A 17,123-nucleotide genomic window follows, 5' to 3' on the forward strand; every position below is an offset into this window, starting at 1 on the left:
CTCTCCCCTATGTCCCTATTTTCCCATCACCCTCTCTCACCTATCACCCTCTGCCTCTCCCCTATGTCCCTATTTTCCCATCACCCTCTCTCACCTATAACCCTCCGCCTCTCCCCTGTCACGATTTTCCCATCACCCTCTCTCACCTATCACCCTCTGCCTCTCCCCTATGTCACGATTTTCCCATCACCCTCTCTCACCTATAACCCTCTGCCTCTCCCCTATGTCACGATTTTCTCATCACCCTCTCTCACCTATCACCCTCTGTCTCTCCCCTATGTCACAATTTTCCCATCACCCTCTCTCACCTATCACCCTCCGCCTCTCCCCTATGTCACTATTTTCCCATCACCCTCTCTCACCTATAACCCTCCACCTCCCCAAGGCATCACCTTCTCTCTGTCATACGTGTACGGAATTCCCTTTGAGGCCACTCCCAGTCTTTGTGTACACAAATAACCCCAACCTCTTTTCCTGTCATGGTGCCCCTCCCCCATGTCATTTTGTCCTGGATCGACCCCTGTAGATGCATAAATCTTGTATTGCAGATTAACTATCAGAGAGCTTCCAGACCAATATTATGTGTCTGCTTTTATCCTTATTTGGTTATATAATCTGTTAAACATATGCTCAGGAGACAAATTAGAACACATTTTACATTTTAATTCTTATATAAGTGCAATTTCTACAATTAAACTGTTAGAGGCTGCAAATGGTATATTCTAGCTTTCATACATTTCAGTAACATTTTTAATAATACAATTTCACACCAATTATAAATCGGTCGGTTCCTGCATAATTCATAAATATTGCTAATGTGAATAAACACGAATTAGGCACAATATTGGCTGGGATGTAATAGGAGTCACACATTTGCAGTCATCCTATGTAATAGAGTCCAGGTTCATGAAATGTTGGATACCTTTGGCTCCGAAAAGTAGTGGCAGGTAAAAAAAAGTTGGATACAGATGTTTGGTATGCAGATACAGCTGCGGAACGCCTATATTCTGTGTGCAATTGCGTCTGTATCTGCATACCAAATTATGTTACAGTGTTTAGCAGGATACATTTTGTATGAATATACATTGGCAATTACAATTAAAAATTCAAATAAAAAAATATAGGCATGCCAAATATTATCATTTTAATCAGCAAAAGCTGCTTGTGTTTCCAATGCATCTGTTATAAATAAGAAGAATTTTACAGGGAAAATGTAAAAAAAAAAAAAAATGACAAGTTCAGCACATGAGTTATTTTGGGAGATCTTCGATATTAAGATTAGCAATCATTTTTGAAAAATATTTATTTGTTGCAAATGTGCTATAATTTTGTACTTGTAATTGTAACTCACCCAGCAAAAAATCTATTTATGTCCAACATTATAGAGTTGTTTTGTGTGAGACTTTATAACACGGGCCGAAGTCGGATCCGATTTGCATTGGGCAAGTTAAAGATGCACGCCATTGCATTGGCCAATTCCCTAAAAAAATTTGGACGTTAAAATGTCTGACTATGGACTGCCGCCCTTCTCCAGTGAATTCCCCCTTGTGAGTTAATGTGCTATGCCAATGCTGTGCTATAATGTGCTAAACCAATACTCAAATACAAAACCATACCGTGTACAGTGTAACTTTAATTACATTCATGCACACACCATACATACATGCATACATACATATACTCACCTATCTTGACATGTAGGTTCGGTTCACTTGTCCAGTATGGACCTGTGGATAAAAATATATACTTACCTTCTCCAGTGTATCTCGGTCCTCTACAGTCCAAAGTAGGTATCCAAATGGTTAATATGACAAAACTCAAATAATTTAGACCCAGCGGACCTGAGGCGCAGTATGCTACCCACAGGTGGGACAGAGGGACAGGCACAAAGATAATGGGACTCCCATAAAAATCAAAACAGTTGGGATGTATGTATTCTGAACATGCAATGCGAGTAAGCAGGCCCTGCGCTGAGAGAACAGACGAGTGTAGGCCAATGCTTGCGAGTGCTGCTTGTCTATCTTACATCTATAAGTCTTCTGTTGTTGCTGGAACACAGTGACCTAATGAAGCTCGGAACCTGATCCAGTGATAATTATTCTCATTGTCACAGCTGAATATTGTCCATTTATGAAATCTTCATACATGACATCAGCTTAAATTTCGTACAGTTGATGTCCGAGTTAGGGATAACAAAAGCCTAATGTTCAGATAGCGTCACCCCACAGCTGTAAAGAAAAAACTGAAGTGGCTCCCCTATTTTTTCCATTTTAAACAACCTACCTCATCCATCTCCAATCCTCACTTATTTTGTTTAATGCAAGCGTGGTTTGTGGACTTCTCATTTTTAATATCATCTGATAAAATCTGGTGCTGCGGTGGGCGGGCCGGCGGACGGGGACACGCAAGTGGCTCAATCGCTCTCGTGTCCCATTGCTGAGAATGGGGCACGCGTGCGGGTTGTGTGTGCACACCACATTCTGTTGCACTGCGCTAGCTGGCTGAGGCTGGCGGCAGGCGATCCTTTCAGCAGGAGCCGCTCTAATGAGAGCGGCTGCATCTGTAGCTCATTTAACAATTATCTGGTTGAACGCCCATCAAAATGACTGCATCTGCAATGTACTTTCAATTTGAGCTGTGACAGTTTTTACTTTCACTTTGAACTGTGACACAAACTTTTCACCCCACCCCCCATTGCCTATCTGCTCCTACTGTACCTCTAATCTCTTTCTTCACAGCTCCCTATCTCCATATCCAGCAAGTTTGAAACAGATCAGTGTCCCTGCAAAAATTGCTTTCACTTTCTGTTATGACATCTTTTAGCAACAAAGGAGTCATTTTGTCTGTCGTGTGGCCTCTAGTGGCTGCTGGCGGTACTTCATCTCATAGAGGTGAGGAGTAGTTAGCCTTTTATATATAAATTCCTGTTCTTCAATCACCCCACAGCCTGTAAGAAGTCAGAAGCTGATTGGTTGTGATTCTTTATCTCTCTCTCCACTTGATCTCTCTATAAACTCTCTTATCCCAATTGTCACATAACGTGATTCCAGCATACTGGTTAGCAGGGGGTATAGAAAACTTTCTGGCTGGTTAGGAGAGTTTACATATAAGACAAGCGTCATGCCCACTTGCAAACTCCCCCCACTGCTGCTGGCTGGCCGCCCTCTCTGGGCAGTCAGTCTGATATAGCCCCAATACAATAAAAGAGCTTTAAGCTTGTGGAAAAAGCTATTTCTGAATAATTTTGTCTTAATGACCAGCCTCAAAAACCATCAATGTGAATGTGTCTTGTGTGTTTTGCTGCATCCCTGCCCCACCCCACAGCCGCCTGCCCCCGCCCCGCCCACTCCCTGTGAGAGGCTCATTCACAAAGGGGACTTGCATATGCTCATGAAAGTCCCCCAACCATCGGAACGGGGCCAAATTTGCCCTGTTTCGAAATGACTAGAATCACCCCCATAGCTCGTATCCACATTAATTGCCATAATAGGAACAGTGGGCTCTATTGGTCACAATTGGTACTGCATCAAATTCCACTTCTTGGGTGACATTCTATGGAATGAGAGTTGTGTTTTTTGGCGATTTTGACTCCAAAAAATGGCTAATTCACATTTTTCCGTGAATTCGCATATTTAATCTGATGGGAAAAGGTCCCTAAATCGCATATTTTTTGCGATAAGTCATGCGCACTGAAAGTGCGGTAAAAATTCGCACTTTTATCGCATCCAGATGTTTTCCAATAGAAAAGTATACAATTCGCTTATTTAATGGAATGGGATTTCGCAAATCGCACTTTTAAGGTGTCTAATAATCGCCATTTTTTCAGACCAGGTTCTGATATGCGAGTTGGCCAGAACCCTGCACAGATCATTGAGATCTGTGCATGGTTCTGCTGTAAAAAATGTGTTTTTTTTAGAAAAAAATTGCGTGGGGTCCACCCTCCTGAGCATAACCAGCCCCGGGCTCATTGAGCCGGACCTGGTTCCAAAAATACGGGGGACAAAAAGTGTAGGGGTCCCCCGTATTTCTGAAACCAGCCCCGGACTCTTGGACCGGTCCTGGTTCCAAAAATACGGGGGACAAAAAAATCTGGGGGGCCCCAGTATTTTTAAACCAGCACCGGGCTCCAACAGCCCGCAGTGTCATCCCACAGCCGGGGGACACTTTTTACATAAGGTCCCCCGGCCATACCATGAGCACTGTGGCTGGTCAGCCTTGAACAGGGTACCTGGAAGAGTGGGGACCCCCCCAATAAAGGGGTCCCCCCCCAAAGGCTTCACCCTTCCAGGGCTGAAGCCCGGGGCTGTCACCGGCGTCCCTGGCCAGTGGACGCCGGCCTGATGGTGTAAAATCTTTCAATCCTAACATTGCTTTATACAGGAGAACTACAAGTCCCAGCAGACCTCCCCCGCAGGCTGGGACTTGGAGATCCACAAGTCCCAGCATGCGGGGCATTAATGGGCCCGCTGGGACTTGTAGTCCACCTGTAAAAAGAATGTTAAAAGAAAACACACACATAGAAAAGTAAAACTTTATTACATACACATCCACACACCTCACTTTTACACCCACATACTCACCGATCCAGGATCAAGCGCTGGTCTCCCTTCTGCAGCAGAGCCGGCTCCCCCCACACTGACAGCGGGGACAACCGGCTGTCTCCGATGCAGCTAACAGCTTCTGTCGCGTTGTCACAGCGCAACAGAGGCTGAGAGCGTCTTCGGCTTATGCGTCTCCATGGAGACGCATAGCTCAGCCAATCAGGGCTGAGCTATGCGTCTCCATGGAGACGTATCGCCCAATCACGCTCTCAGCCTGTGTCGCGCTGGGACAACGCGACTGAAGCTGTTAACTGCATCGGAGACAGCCGGTTGTCCCCGCTGTCAGTGCGGGGGTAGCCGGCTCTGCAGCAGAAGGGAGACCAGCGCTGGATCCTGGATCGGTGAGTATGTGGTTGTAAAAGTGAGGTGTGTGGATGTGTATGTAATAAAGTTTTACTTTTCTGTGTGTGTGTTTTCTTTTAACATTCTTTTTACAGGTGGACTACAAGTCCCAGCGGGCCCATTAATGCCCCGCATGCTGGGACTTGTGGTTCTCCTGTATAAAGCAATGTTAGGATTGAAAGATTTTACACCATCAGGCCGGCGTCCACTGGTCAGGGACACCGGTGACAGCCCGGGACTTCAGCCCTGGACGGGTGAAGCCTTGGGGGGGCCCCTTTATTGGGGGGGTCCCCACTCCTCCAGGTACCCCGTCCAAGGCTGAGCAACCACGGTGCTCATGGTATGGCCGGGGGACCTTATGTAAAAAGTGTCCCCCGGCTGTGGCATGACACTGCGGGCTGTTGGAGCCCGGTGCTGGTTTAAAAATACGCCCCCCCCCCCCCCCAGATTTTTTGTCCCCAGTATTTTTGGAACCAGGACCGGTCCAAGAGTCCGGGGCTGGTTTCAGAAATACGGGGGACCCCTACACTTTTTGTCCCCCGTATTTTTGGAACCAGGTCCGGCTCAATGAGCCTGGGGCTGGTTATGCTCAGGAGGGGGGACCCCACTCAATTTTTTTTTAATACAAACCCAAAATCGCACATAAGCTCAAATTCGCACATTTTCATGCCTAAAAATCGCACATTTTAATGCCGAAAATTCGCCCATTATCACACTCAATCGCACTTTTTAGCCTCTAATGCGCATCCCATTAACCCCTTCCCGCCGCAGCCTGTTTTTGCCTTCCTGACAGAGCCCTTTTTTTCAAATCTGACAGGTATCACTTAAGTGGGGATAACTTTTTTTTGCTTTTACTTATCCCAGTGATTTTGAGATTGTTTTCTCGTGACACATGGTACTTCAAGTTAGTGGTAAATTTGGGTCGATACAGTCTGTGTTTTTTTGTGAAAAATACCAAAATGTCGTAAAAAAATGGAAAATTTAGAAATTTTTAAAATGTTAAATTTTCTGCTTGTGAGACAAATAATCATACCACTCAAAATAGTTAATAACTAACATAGACCATATGTCTACTTTATGTTTCCATCATTATTTCAACATCCTTTTAATTTTTTTGGACACTAGGAGGCTTAAAATATGAATAGCAAATTCTCAAATTTTCAAGAAAATTTCAAACACTGATTTTTTTAGGGACCAGTTCAGTTCTGATGTGACTTTGAGAGACTTGTATGTGAGACACCCCCATAAATGATGCCATTTCAAAAACTGCACCCCTCACAGTATTCAAAACAGCATTTTGGAAGTTTGTTAACCCTTTAGGTGTTTCACAGGAATTAAAACAAAGTGTAGGTGAAATTTCAAAATTTCATTTTTTTTGCAGATTTGCAATTTTAATACATTTTTCTAAGAAACACAGTAGATTTTACTAGAGAAATGTGACTAAAAATTGATTCCCCCAATTCTTTAATATTTTTCATAAATATCCTATATGTGGCCCTAGTGTGCACGTTGACCAAACCACAGGCTTCATAATAGAAGGAGCACCTACTTGATTTTGGAGCCTCCTTTTTATGAGATTATTTTTTAGGCACCATGTAGGTTTCTAGGCACCATAAGATGCTAAAAGTTAGGAACCCCCCCACAAGTGACCCCATTTTGCAAACTACACCCCTCAGGGAATTCATCTAGGGGTATAGTGTACATTTCAAACCCCCAGGGGTTTCACCAATTGTGGTACAACTGGGCAGTGAAAATGAAAAATTAATTTTTTTACACAAAAATGCAGTTCTGGCTCCAAATTTTTCATTTTCACAAGGAATGAAGGAGACAAAGCACCCCAAAATCTGTGCCCCAATTTCTCCTGAGTACAGCAATGCCTCACATGTGACCAAAAAATACCATTTGGGTGCATGGCAGGACTCAGAAGGGAAGGAGTGATTTTTGGATTTTGCAGCTCAGATTCTGGTGGAATGTTGGTGGGTGCTATGTCGCATTAGCAAGACCCCCGAAGCACCAATACAGTGGAACCCCCCCACAAGTGACCCCATTTTGCAAACTACACCCCTCAGGGAATTCATCTAGGGGTATAGTGTACATTTCAAACCCCCAGGGGTTTCACCAATTTTGATACAACTGGGCTGTGCAAATGAAAAATTACATTTTTTACACAAAAATGCAGTTCTGGCTCAAAATTTTTCATTTTCACAAGGAATGAAGGAGACAAAGCACCCCAAAATCTGTGCCCCAATTTCTCCCGAGTACGGCAATGCCTCACATGTGACCAAAAAATACCATTTGGGTGCATGGCAGGACTCAGAAGGGAAGGAGTGATTTTTGGATTTTGCAGCTCAGATTCTGGTGGAATGTTGGTGGGTGCTATGTCGCATTAGCAAGACCCCCGAAGCACCAATACAGTGGAACAAGTGACCCCATTTTGCAAACTACACCCCTCAGGGAATTCATCTAGGGGTATAGTGTACATTTCAAACCCCCAGGGGTTTCACCAAGTGTGGTACAACTGGGCAGTGAAAATGAAAAATTAAATTTTTTACACAAAAATGCAGTTCTGGCTCAAAATTTTTAATTTTCACAAGGAATGAAGGAGACAAAGCACCCCAAAATCTGTGCCCCAATTTCTCCCGAGTACGGCAATGCCTCATGTGTGACCAAAAAATGGCAGGACTCAGAAGGGAAGGAGTGATATTTGGATTTTGCAGCACAGATTCTGGTGGAATGTTGGTGGGTGCTATGTCGCATTAGCAAGACCCCCAAAGCACCAATACAGTAGAACCCCCCCACAAGTGACCCCATTTTGCAAACTACACCCCTCAGGGAATTCATCTAGGGGTATAGTGTACATTTCAAACCCCCAGGGGTTTCACCAATTTTGATACAACTGGGCTGTGCAAATGAAAAATTACATTTTTTACACAAAAATGCAGTTCTGGCTCAAAATTTTTCATTTTCACAAGGAATGAAGGAGACAAAGCACCCCAAAATCTGTGCCCCAATTTCTCCCGAGTATGGCAATGCCTCATATGTGACCAAAAAATACCAGTTGGGTGCATAGCAGGACTCAGAAGGGAAGGAGTGATTTTTGGATTTTGCAGCTCAGATTCTGGTGGAATGAATGGTGGGTGCTATGTGGCATTAGCAAGACCCCTGAAGCACGGTGAAATGATGAACCTAATAATCCATAGATGTGTGGTATATTTTAAAACACTCCTTTATACATAGGCCGGGTTTGTCGGGGCAAGTTTCACAGTGGAAAATAGTATCCTTTCTTATTCCCTTTTTATAGCAAACTTTGCACCTTTTTTGTGTCCTGCCCTTTCTTGCAGTGGAGGGGATTTCGTTAGGAAAATGCTGCCCTGGTACAATACGGGGGCCAGTACTAGAAGTACTGGGGCCCTCTGCCTGCTGGTTCCCAAATATTAGGCCCTTTATGACTTCCTCTTGAAAGTGCATAAATGTCCCCCTCTGGCTGGTAGAACGGAATAGCACGTAAGCGTTATACAGTGCCATCTGGATGATATACACGGCCAGCTTCTTGTACCAGATTTTTGTTTTCCGCAGGGGACTGTACCGCTTCAGTACCTGATCTGAAAGATCCACTCCGCCCATGTACTTATTGTAATCTAGGATACAATTAGGTTTTGAGGTGTGGGTACTGGTACCTCGTACAGGGATGGAGGTGGTACTGTCTCCATGAATTGTTGTCAGTATAAGGACATCCCTCTTGTCCTTATATTTGACCAACAACATATTTTCGGTGCATATTCCCCTGCTTTCACCCCTTCTCAGTAATTGGGCAACGTGCGTTTTTGGGAGGCCTCTTTGGTTCTTGCGCACAGTACCGCAAGCTGCTGTACCTCTTGAACCAAGGGCCTTAAACAGGGGGATGCTAGTGTAAAAGTTATCCACATAGAGGTGATAACCTTTATCCAGGAAGGGGTGCACTAAATCCCAGACAATTTTTCCACTAACACCTACGAGGGAGGGGGGGCATTCTGGCGGTTCAATTCTTGAGTCCTTCCCTTCATATACCCTAAACCTGTGGGTGTACCCTGAGGTGCTTTCACACAGCTTATACATTTTTATGCCATACCTTGCCCTCTTACTGGGAAGGTACTGACGGAATTTAACCCTTCCTTTAAAATGTATAAGGGACTCGTCGATACAAATAAATTTTTCAGGGATGTACATCTCTGCAAATTTGGCACTGAAATGATCAATGACCGGCCTGACTTTGAATAGCCGGTCAAAGGTGGGATCATCTCTGGGTGGGCACTGTGCATTATCGGTGTAATGTAAAAATTTAAGGATTATCTCAAAACGAGTCCGAGTCATGGCCATACGGTAAAGTGGGGTGCTGTACAGAACATCTGTACTCCAATATTGCCTAATTTCTGGCTTTTTTACTATGCCCATATGTAACACCAGACCCCAAAACGTCATCATCTCTATTGCATCTACAGGGGTCCACCTAGCAAATGATGACGTGGGGTTTTGAGCAATAAACTGCTGGGCATATAAATTACTTTGGTCCACCATTAAATTTATAAAATCATCAGAGAAAAATAATTTGAAAAAGTCAATTTCTCTGAGACCTGTTGAATCAAATTGGATTCCTGGGATGGCCAAAAACTCAGGAACCTGGGGCTCAAAATTGTCTGGTGGTGGGGTCCATACGGGATCAATCATTTGGGGGGGGTCTCAGCTGCTCTACGGGGGTGTCTTTGAGGGGGTCCCTCATCACTAGAGGAGGAAGAGGAGCTTAAGACGAATCCTTCAAATTCCCCGCTTGCATCACTGGCTGTGTCAGAGTCAGAGGCAAGCATGGCATATGCCTCCTCCGCTGAATACATTCTTCTGGATGACTGGGATGACATTTGGGATGACATTTGGGATGCCATTTTTATTTTTGTGTTTCTGTAAGTGTAATGTTTCAACACGTGTATAGTGTTTGGGGGGGTACAAACTTTATTTCAACACGGGGGGTATGTAATGTGTAGTGTGTATGTAGTGCAGAAAAAAAAATACTTTATACAGGAATTTGATCCCAATAAAAAAAAAAAATTGAAGGGGTTAAAAAAAAAAAAAAAAAAAAGGTCCTGCGCCAAAAATTGAGCACAGATGTTGGTCAGTAACGTCCGTCACTGAACAGCGCTCAAAGGCAACCGGTGTAAAAACAATTTAAAAAAAAAAATACCACAGCACTCTCCAAAAAAAAAACAATTTAAAAAAACTGCAGAAATAAAATATCAACCCTGTGCCAAAAATGTTGTTCAGTGATGTATGTCACTGATCAGCGGCCACAGGACACCCACAAAAGCACCCACAAAAGCAACGTGGGTGTAAAAACAAAACCCCACTGCAATCCCCCCCCCCCAAAAAAAACTGCAGATCAGTGATGCAGTGATGCGACACTGATTAGCAGTGAGGGGCAGTAGGCAGACAACTGTGGGTGCAACCTGACAGGGTATATATAAAAAAAAAACCCTGGACCCCCAAAAAGTTGCTGATCAGTTAATTAATTTAAACTGATCAGCACAAAAGGGGGGGCAGCAGTCAGTTGCACAGGCAGCACAACCTTTGGTGCAACTGACAGGTATATATATATAAAAAAAAAAAAAAGTTGCTGATCAGCACAGATATACTGATCAGCACAAAAGGGGTGCAGCAGACACAAAATATAGCACTCTCTATCACTCTCTATCACTCTCTATCACTCTCTATCACTCTCTGTCACTATCTCTCACGATCTGTGACTCTATGACACTGCAGCAGCAGGACACAGGAAGTCACAAGATCCAGGAAGCATCCAACTGCTGGCAGCACGCTACCAGCGGTGATCAGCGGTGATCAGGTAAGTATCAGGCAAGGTTCAGGTATGTATATCACGAGAGAGTGGCCGGTGACCGCTCTGCACGCAATTCCAGACCGGAATGGCGTCTGCAGCGCAGTCACCGTTAGTTTAAATGGCGCGCCTTGGCTGTGATTGGTCCGTCGGTCCGACGGACCAATCACAGCCTTGGGGGCAGGTGGGGTGAGGTGTCGTCGTCACCGATGACCCCCTCATGCCCCCTCACACCCGGCGGTGATTGACACCTGTGTTACCGAGCGTCTGATTCACCGGTAACACAGGAAAACGCTGCGAATGGCTGTTCACATTGAACAGCCAATCACAGCGATCGCCGACCGGGGGGCGGCATCGCCGCCCGCCCTGGGCATACAGGGACATGTCTGCTGTCAGGGACAGCAGACATCGTCCCTCTGTCACTGCGTCTCGAGACGCAGTGGCACTTTGAAGTCATGACGTATATATACGTCATGTGTCTGGAAGTACATCCCGGCCATGACGTATATATACGTCAAATGTCGGGAAGGGGTTAAATATGCAAATTATGACAAAAAAATGCGATTTCTGAAAGTGCGAAGAGCGGCGATGTGGAGTGCGAAAAATATATGCACTTTTCTCTCAGCCCATAGAATGTCACTCCCTATTTTTTATTTGATTGATTTATTTCTTTATTCAATGACCACCATTGGGAATCTTTTGTCTTGACCATAACATCATTAAACTGCACTGTGCAGGTCCCAAAACCACTAACATGTTTTTATTGTTTTCTTTAGGCCATTCTCTTACATGTGTGGTCTGCAGATCTGAAGATGCGTTAACTTGCACAGGAGAGGAAAGAGTGTGTCCTAAGGACTATGTTTGTGCAGCTACCAGCACCATCACTATAATGGGTAATGTATCGGAAGTCTACATGGTTTCATTGCTTCAGTATTGTGTCCTTTTCAAATGTTCTGGACAATTGGGGACAGGGATGAATTTGACGGGTCTGAATCGGCCCAATAATTTCTTGGGCGCGTAGTGTTCTCTTTTGCTCGCAAGCCTACAATGTAAATGGGAATAGACAATGATACACAAGGATAGGTGTTTCTATTGCATAATGATTTACCAGATTGCACATTCTCTTGGTGGGCTGTATGATACATTGACCCAGCAATGTTGGCCAGGGTTGTAAAGGAATTCTTTGGTTGATATTATTGGCCGCCCCAAAGGGTGTACTAAGCTCTTATGCATTTTGGTAAACAGTATAACAGTGGAACTCTTGGGCATTCCATTTTCAGAAATGAGCTCACCGAGGGGGAAACAATACCTTCTTTCATTGCTACTGTATGTCTAGAATCTGGCCCAGTTCCGGCTTGTAACCCATTTATTCCAACTGAGATATTCAAGGAATTGGAGTTGAAAGTTGACATCCAAAGATTAAATAGGCAACTTAAACTAAGAGTGTTCTACAATAAAGAGGAGACACCAACATCTATGTTTGAACTAAAAGACGATATCTTCAAGTCAGGAATTGACCCAATACGCAAACAATATGGCAATCCAGAGCTATATTAAAGCACTTGACTCACAAACCTGTATCGGAGACACACAAACAAACAAATAAATCTCTAATTTGTATAGGGATCAATGGACTGCCGTGAAAATATTGAGATGACATTATGTTTCGCCCTGCAGATAAGGGAAGGGGAATCTATGTGGGATCTAGAAGACTATGGTAAATTATCCTGTGACCCCACTATAGGTTACAAGTCCGAACCGGACAAGATTCTAGATAAGCAATGAAAGAAGGCACAGTTCTGATCTAAATATACACCTGATTATTTTTGATACATCTTTTTATATTGATAGCGATTATTACAGTAAATCACACGTGCGTGCCTACTTTGAATAAACATGTCAGGGAGATTGAGATGGTGACACCTAGAGGCGTGGAGGTGTACTGCTACATCTGAGAGTCACTTCATAAAATTACATACATTCAATTACAGATGAGCCCCAAAGCAATGATGAAGATCTACTAGAAAAAAACACTGATGTTTCAGGACTTGTTCATGTATTTTATTTTACACGTGGTTCCATATAATTGGCCAAGAGAAATCTTATTTAAAATGCAAGAAGCCATAAGGATAATTGGGTCTCAGACAGCATGAATCGCTATTTCGAGAATTTGCAATCCAGGTGATTTTTGAACGAGGGGGTAGGGGACATCAATCATTAGTGGGGGTAGGGGAGTGGTACAACAAAATTATGCTGGAGGGGGATTAAAATAACAAAAAAATACATTGGCCACGGGTGAGGAGTGGGGTATAAAAAAGGGGGCTCTTTACAGGTGGTATTTTTTCTTTGCTACTACGGGGGTGTGGGGTTACTATTATTAGGGTTTAAAACCACTGCGAGCCTATGGCACATGGGAGTGTAGTGCAAAAAAATAACAATATTTGAATATATTAATAACACTTAATAACACTTAAATAAGTACAGGTTGAGTATCACTTATCCGAAATGCTCGGGACCAGAATAATTTTGAATAATGGATTTCAGAATATTTTTATATTTCAATGATGTATCTTGAGGTATCTTACATTTATTTGTATAAACACATCAAACACATGAAATACACACAAATATATTTTGTTTGTGCACGAAACAATGTTTTAACACATGAAACAAAGTTGTGTGCAATCTCAGGTACTAAATATTAATGCTAAGCGATGTTGTACATATTTAGTGCCAGTTACATACTGTATCATATCCCCAGTAGTGCCAGTTACATATCATATCCTCAGTAATGTTGCTACAGATGTCCCCAGTAGTGCCAGTTACAGACATCCCCAGTAGTGCCAGTTACATATCATATCCTCAGTAGTGCCAGTTACATATCATATCATCAGTAGTGCCAGTTACATAGCATGTCCCCAGTAGTGCCAGTTACATATCATGTCCCCAGTAGTGCCAGTTACATATCATGTCCCCAGTAGTGCCAGTTACATATCATATCCTCAGTAATGTTGCTACAGATGTCCCCAGTAGTGCCAGTTACAGACGTCCCCAGTAGTGCCAGTTACATATCTTATCCTCAGTAATGTTGCTACAGATGTCCCCAGTAGTGCCAGTTACATATCATGTCCCCAGTAGTGCCAGTTGCATATCATATCCTCAGTAATGTTGCTACAGATGTCCCCATTAGTGCCAGTTACATATCATGTCCCCAGTAGTGCCAGTTACATATCATGTCCGCCAGTTACATATATCCTCAGTAATGTTGCTGCAGATGTCCCCAGTAGTGCCAGTTACATATGATGTCCCCAGTAGTGCCAGTTACATATCATGTCCCCAGTAGTGCCAGTTACATATCATGTCCCCAGTAATGTTGCTACAGATGTCCCCAGTAGTGCCAGTTACAGACATCCCCAGTAGTGGCAGTTACATATGATGTCCCCAGTAGTGGCAGTTACATATGATGTCCCAAGTAGTGCCAGTTACATATCATGTCCTCAGTAGTGCCAGTTACAGACATCCCCAGTAGTGCCAGTTACATATCATGACCCCAGTAGTGCCAGTTACATATATTTGGATAAGGGATACTCAACCTTTAATAAAGACTGTCGATTAAGCGGTTAATAAGATACTTTTTTGCTGCTACTGTACCTGCTATTCAGTTTCTTGACAAGAAAATACACGATTGTATCTTAACATCTTCCTTCAATTTCTTTTCCTTCCAGAGGGGAGAGCAACAAAAACATTTACCAGGTCGTGTGAAAGACGTAACACCTGCGGAACATCTGGGAGTATCGGCTACCAGAGAGGCAAAATCAAAACCGCTATATCCTGTTGTTACTCAGATTCCTGCTACCCCTCCAGCCCAGCATGTAAGTTCTAGAGCAGGCCTGGCCAACCTGTGGCTCTCCAGATGTTGTGAAACTACAAATCCCAGCATGCTTTGCCATAGTTTTAACACTCCCTTATAGCAAAACTGTGGCAAGGCATGATGGGATTTGTAGTTTCACAACATCTGGAGAGCCACAGGTTGGCCTGGGCTATTCTAGAGGAACACTGTTGGTCATACCCTATAGGAGCACGCTTCCCAGGTCTCGACTGTCATTTATTTTTTATATGATTCCTTATTTTGGATAAGAAGAACATGTTTTTATACAAATATTCTAATAGACAATGATGTCATACAGTCCGAGTTCCCCAGAGGTGCGCGTTGTACAATAGCCGCTGCTAGGATGCTTGCAGCGACTGTAACGGGGTGTACACACCGTGCAATTTACTTTCTATTCAATCCCGATGATTGGGATCGAATCGCTCGGTGTAGATATTCGATTTAGACTATATAGTACAGATCTGTACTATATAGTGTTGCCCACAAAGTCTAATTTTCTATTCGATTTCTATGCCGCGGGATCGAATTGAAATCGAATGCATTCGATTTCTGTTTGATTTTGATTCGATTTTGCTTATGTAGGAAAATCAAATAGAAATCTAGATGAAATGTAGAAATCTTAGTGGGTAGTAGAAAACCAAGTAGCCTCAAACAGAGTATTCTTGTGACTGTGTTTTCACGAGCAGTAGTATATACAGGTTACATAAACCATGGAGCCCTCTATGACGGTGCCCCCAGCAATGTAGTAAGACAGCGGTATATACTGTATATATTATTGAGCCTCGCCGGAGACACATTGTTTTTTTATTTAATTAAGTTTTGACAACTCATAGGGGGAAATTTACTAAGATGTGTATTCTTCTTCACAGGTGATGTTGCTATGGGAAACCAATCAGATCCTGTCTACTATCTTCTAGAGGGTGCTAAATAAATAAGAAGTAGATTCTGATTGGTTACCCATAGCAACATGACCTGTGAAGTAGAATACAGCATTTAGTAAATTTCCCCCATAATCTCATGTCCTCCTGAATCTCGTCATCCAGTAAGAAACCAAGTCCCTCCCCTATTCTGCTTGTATCATGTCTTAATGGGTCTCCGGTGTCTGGCTGACGTCAAATGATTCAAGTCCTTATGATTTAATATGAACTGAATGTTGGAACGAAGTGACCTTTACCAATATGGGGAGATAACAGATATCCTGATCTAATGTAATACTGAAGGCTTGCTAAAAATAAGGACAATGATCGCTGATTAAGATCACAAGATCTACTTAATACTATTAAGCCCCATACACACTAGGCTCAGAAAAGGGCTTTGGGCCTTATTCTAGTTCACTCTTTCTGACAAAATCCTTCTTAGATGGACAAAACCATGTGCACTGCAGGTGGGGCAGATGTTACTTGTGCAGTGAGAATTATATTTGGGTGGAGTTTTACTTCAAAGTGAGATCTACAGTATATTGCAGTGTAAAAATAAAGCAGCCAGTATTTACCCTGCACAGAAACAAAATAACACACCCAAATCTAATTCTCTCTGCACATGTTAAATCTGCCCGCCTGCAGTGCACATGGTTTTGTCCATCTAAGAAGGATTTTGTCAGAAAGAGTGAACTAGAATAAGGCCCTTGTGAACAATATTGTTTAGTGTGTAAACTCGACATTGTTAACGTAGCGCGCTCCGGCACATTGCATTTCTATTTTCCACATAATAATGCAATGTTTGAACATATATATATTTAGGGAGACAATAATGTATGGATTGTAGATGCCTACATGGCATTGGCCTCACCTCCTCCTCACTTAATAGGCCCTTGAATAATTTCAGCTCTATTCTCATGAGGCCCTTCATCCAGTCTTGCCCATGCATATTGTGGTTGCACACCAGACAATGTACCCGATAGGTCACTCCAAACCGCAAGATCGGAAAACATATCTTCTGGCGTCTACCCTGCCTAATTATAATATACAACCACCTGTGACTAGAGATATTAGACTGAGTCAACAATAAAAGGTAGTAGATATAGGCAGGGTCGGTGTAAGGTTTCTCAGCACCCTAGGCAAAACTTCAACCTACTCCCCCCCCCCCACAAAAAAAAATACTCTGGTCCTCCCAGCCCCCCGGGAAGGAGGGCAAGTCCCCTGCTTTCCCTGGAGGCCCTCTGCACCCTCCCCTTTGCCACCCACAACAGATTACAAGGAGGAGGCAGCAGAGTGGGGAAGTATGTCTCAAGGGAACGTATGGAGGTGAGGTCTTAGAAGTTCCACAGCCGCCACCTACATTAAGTACAACAAGGATCCTCATAGACACCCTTGATTTTTCGATTTGCAGACTTGGTGGCGCCCTCCCCAGATCCTGGCGCTCTAGGCAGCTGCCTAAAGCTGCCTAATGGTAGAGCCCGCCCTGGATATAGGGAAATCTTGGGAATATTTTA

The 17,123-nt window shown here is 43.4% G+C and overlaps 1 protein-coding gene across 2 annotated transcripts in view; it reads left to right on the forward strand.

Annotated features, from left to right (window-relative positions):
* LOC146042184 (phospholipase A2 inhibitor and Ly6/PLAUR domain-containing protein-like) overlaps positions 1 to 17,123 on the forward strand; it is a 43,769-nt gene that overhangs the window by 19,743 nt on the left and 6,903 nt on the right. For both annotated transcript variants that reach the window (XM_083162111.1, XM_083162110.1), the window contains exons 2-3: positions 11,580 to 11,696; positions 14,529 to 14,675. In XM_083162111.1, the coding sequence (XP_083018237.1) occupies positions 11,580 to 11,696; positions 14,529 to 14,675 (264 nt within the window). The remainder of the gene's footprint in view (positions 1 to 11,579; positions 11,697 to 14,528; positions 14,676 to 17,123) is intronic.

The sequence above is a fragment of the Crinia signifera genome, chromosome 19, assembly GCF_055691185.1.
Source record: "Crinia signifera chromosome 19, ASM5569118v1, whole genome shotgun sequence".
Classification (NCBI taxonomy): Eukaryota; Metazoa; Chordata; class Amphibia; order Anura; family Myobatrachidae; genus Crinia; species Crinia signifera.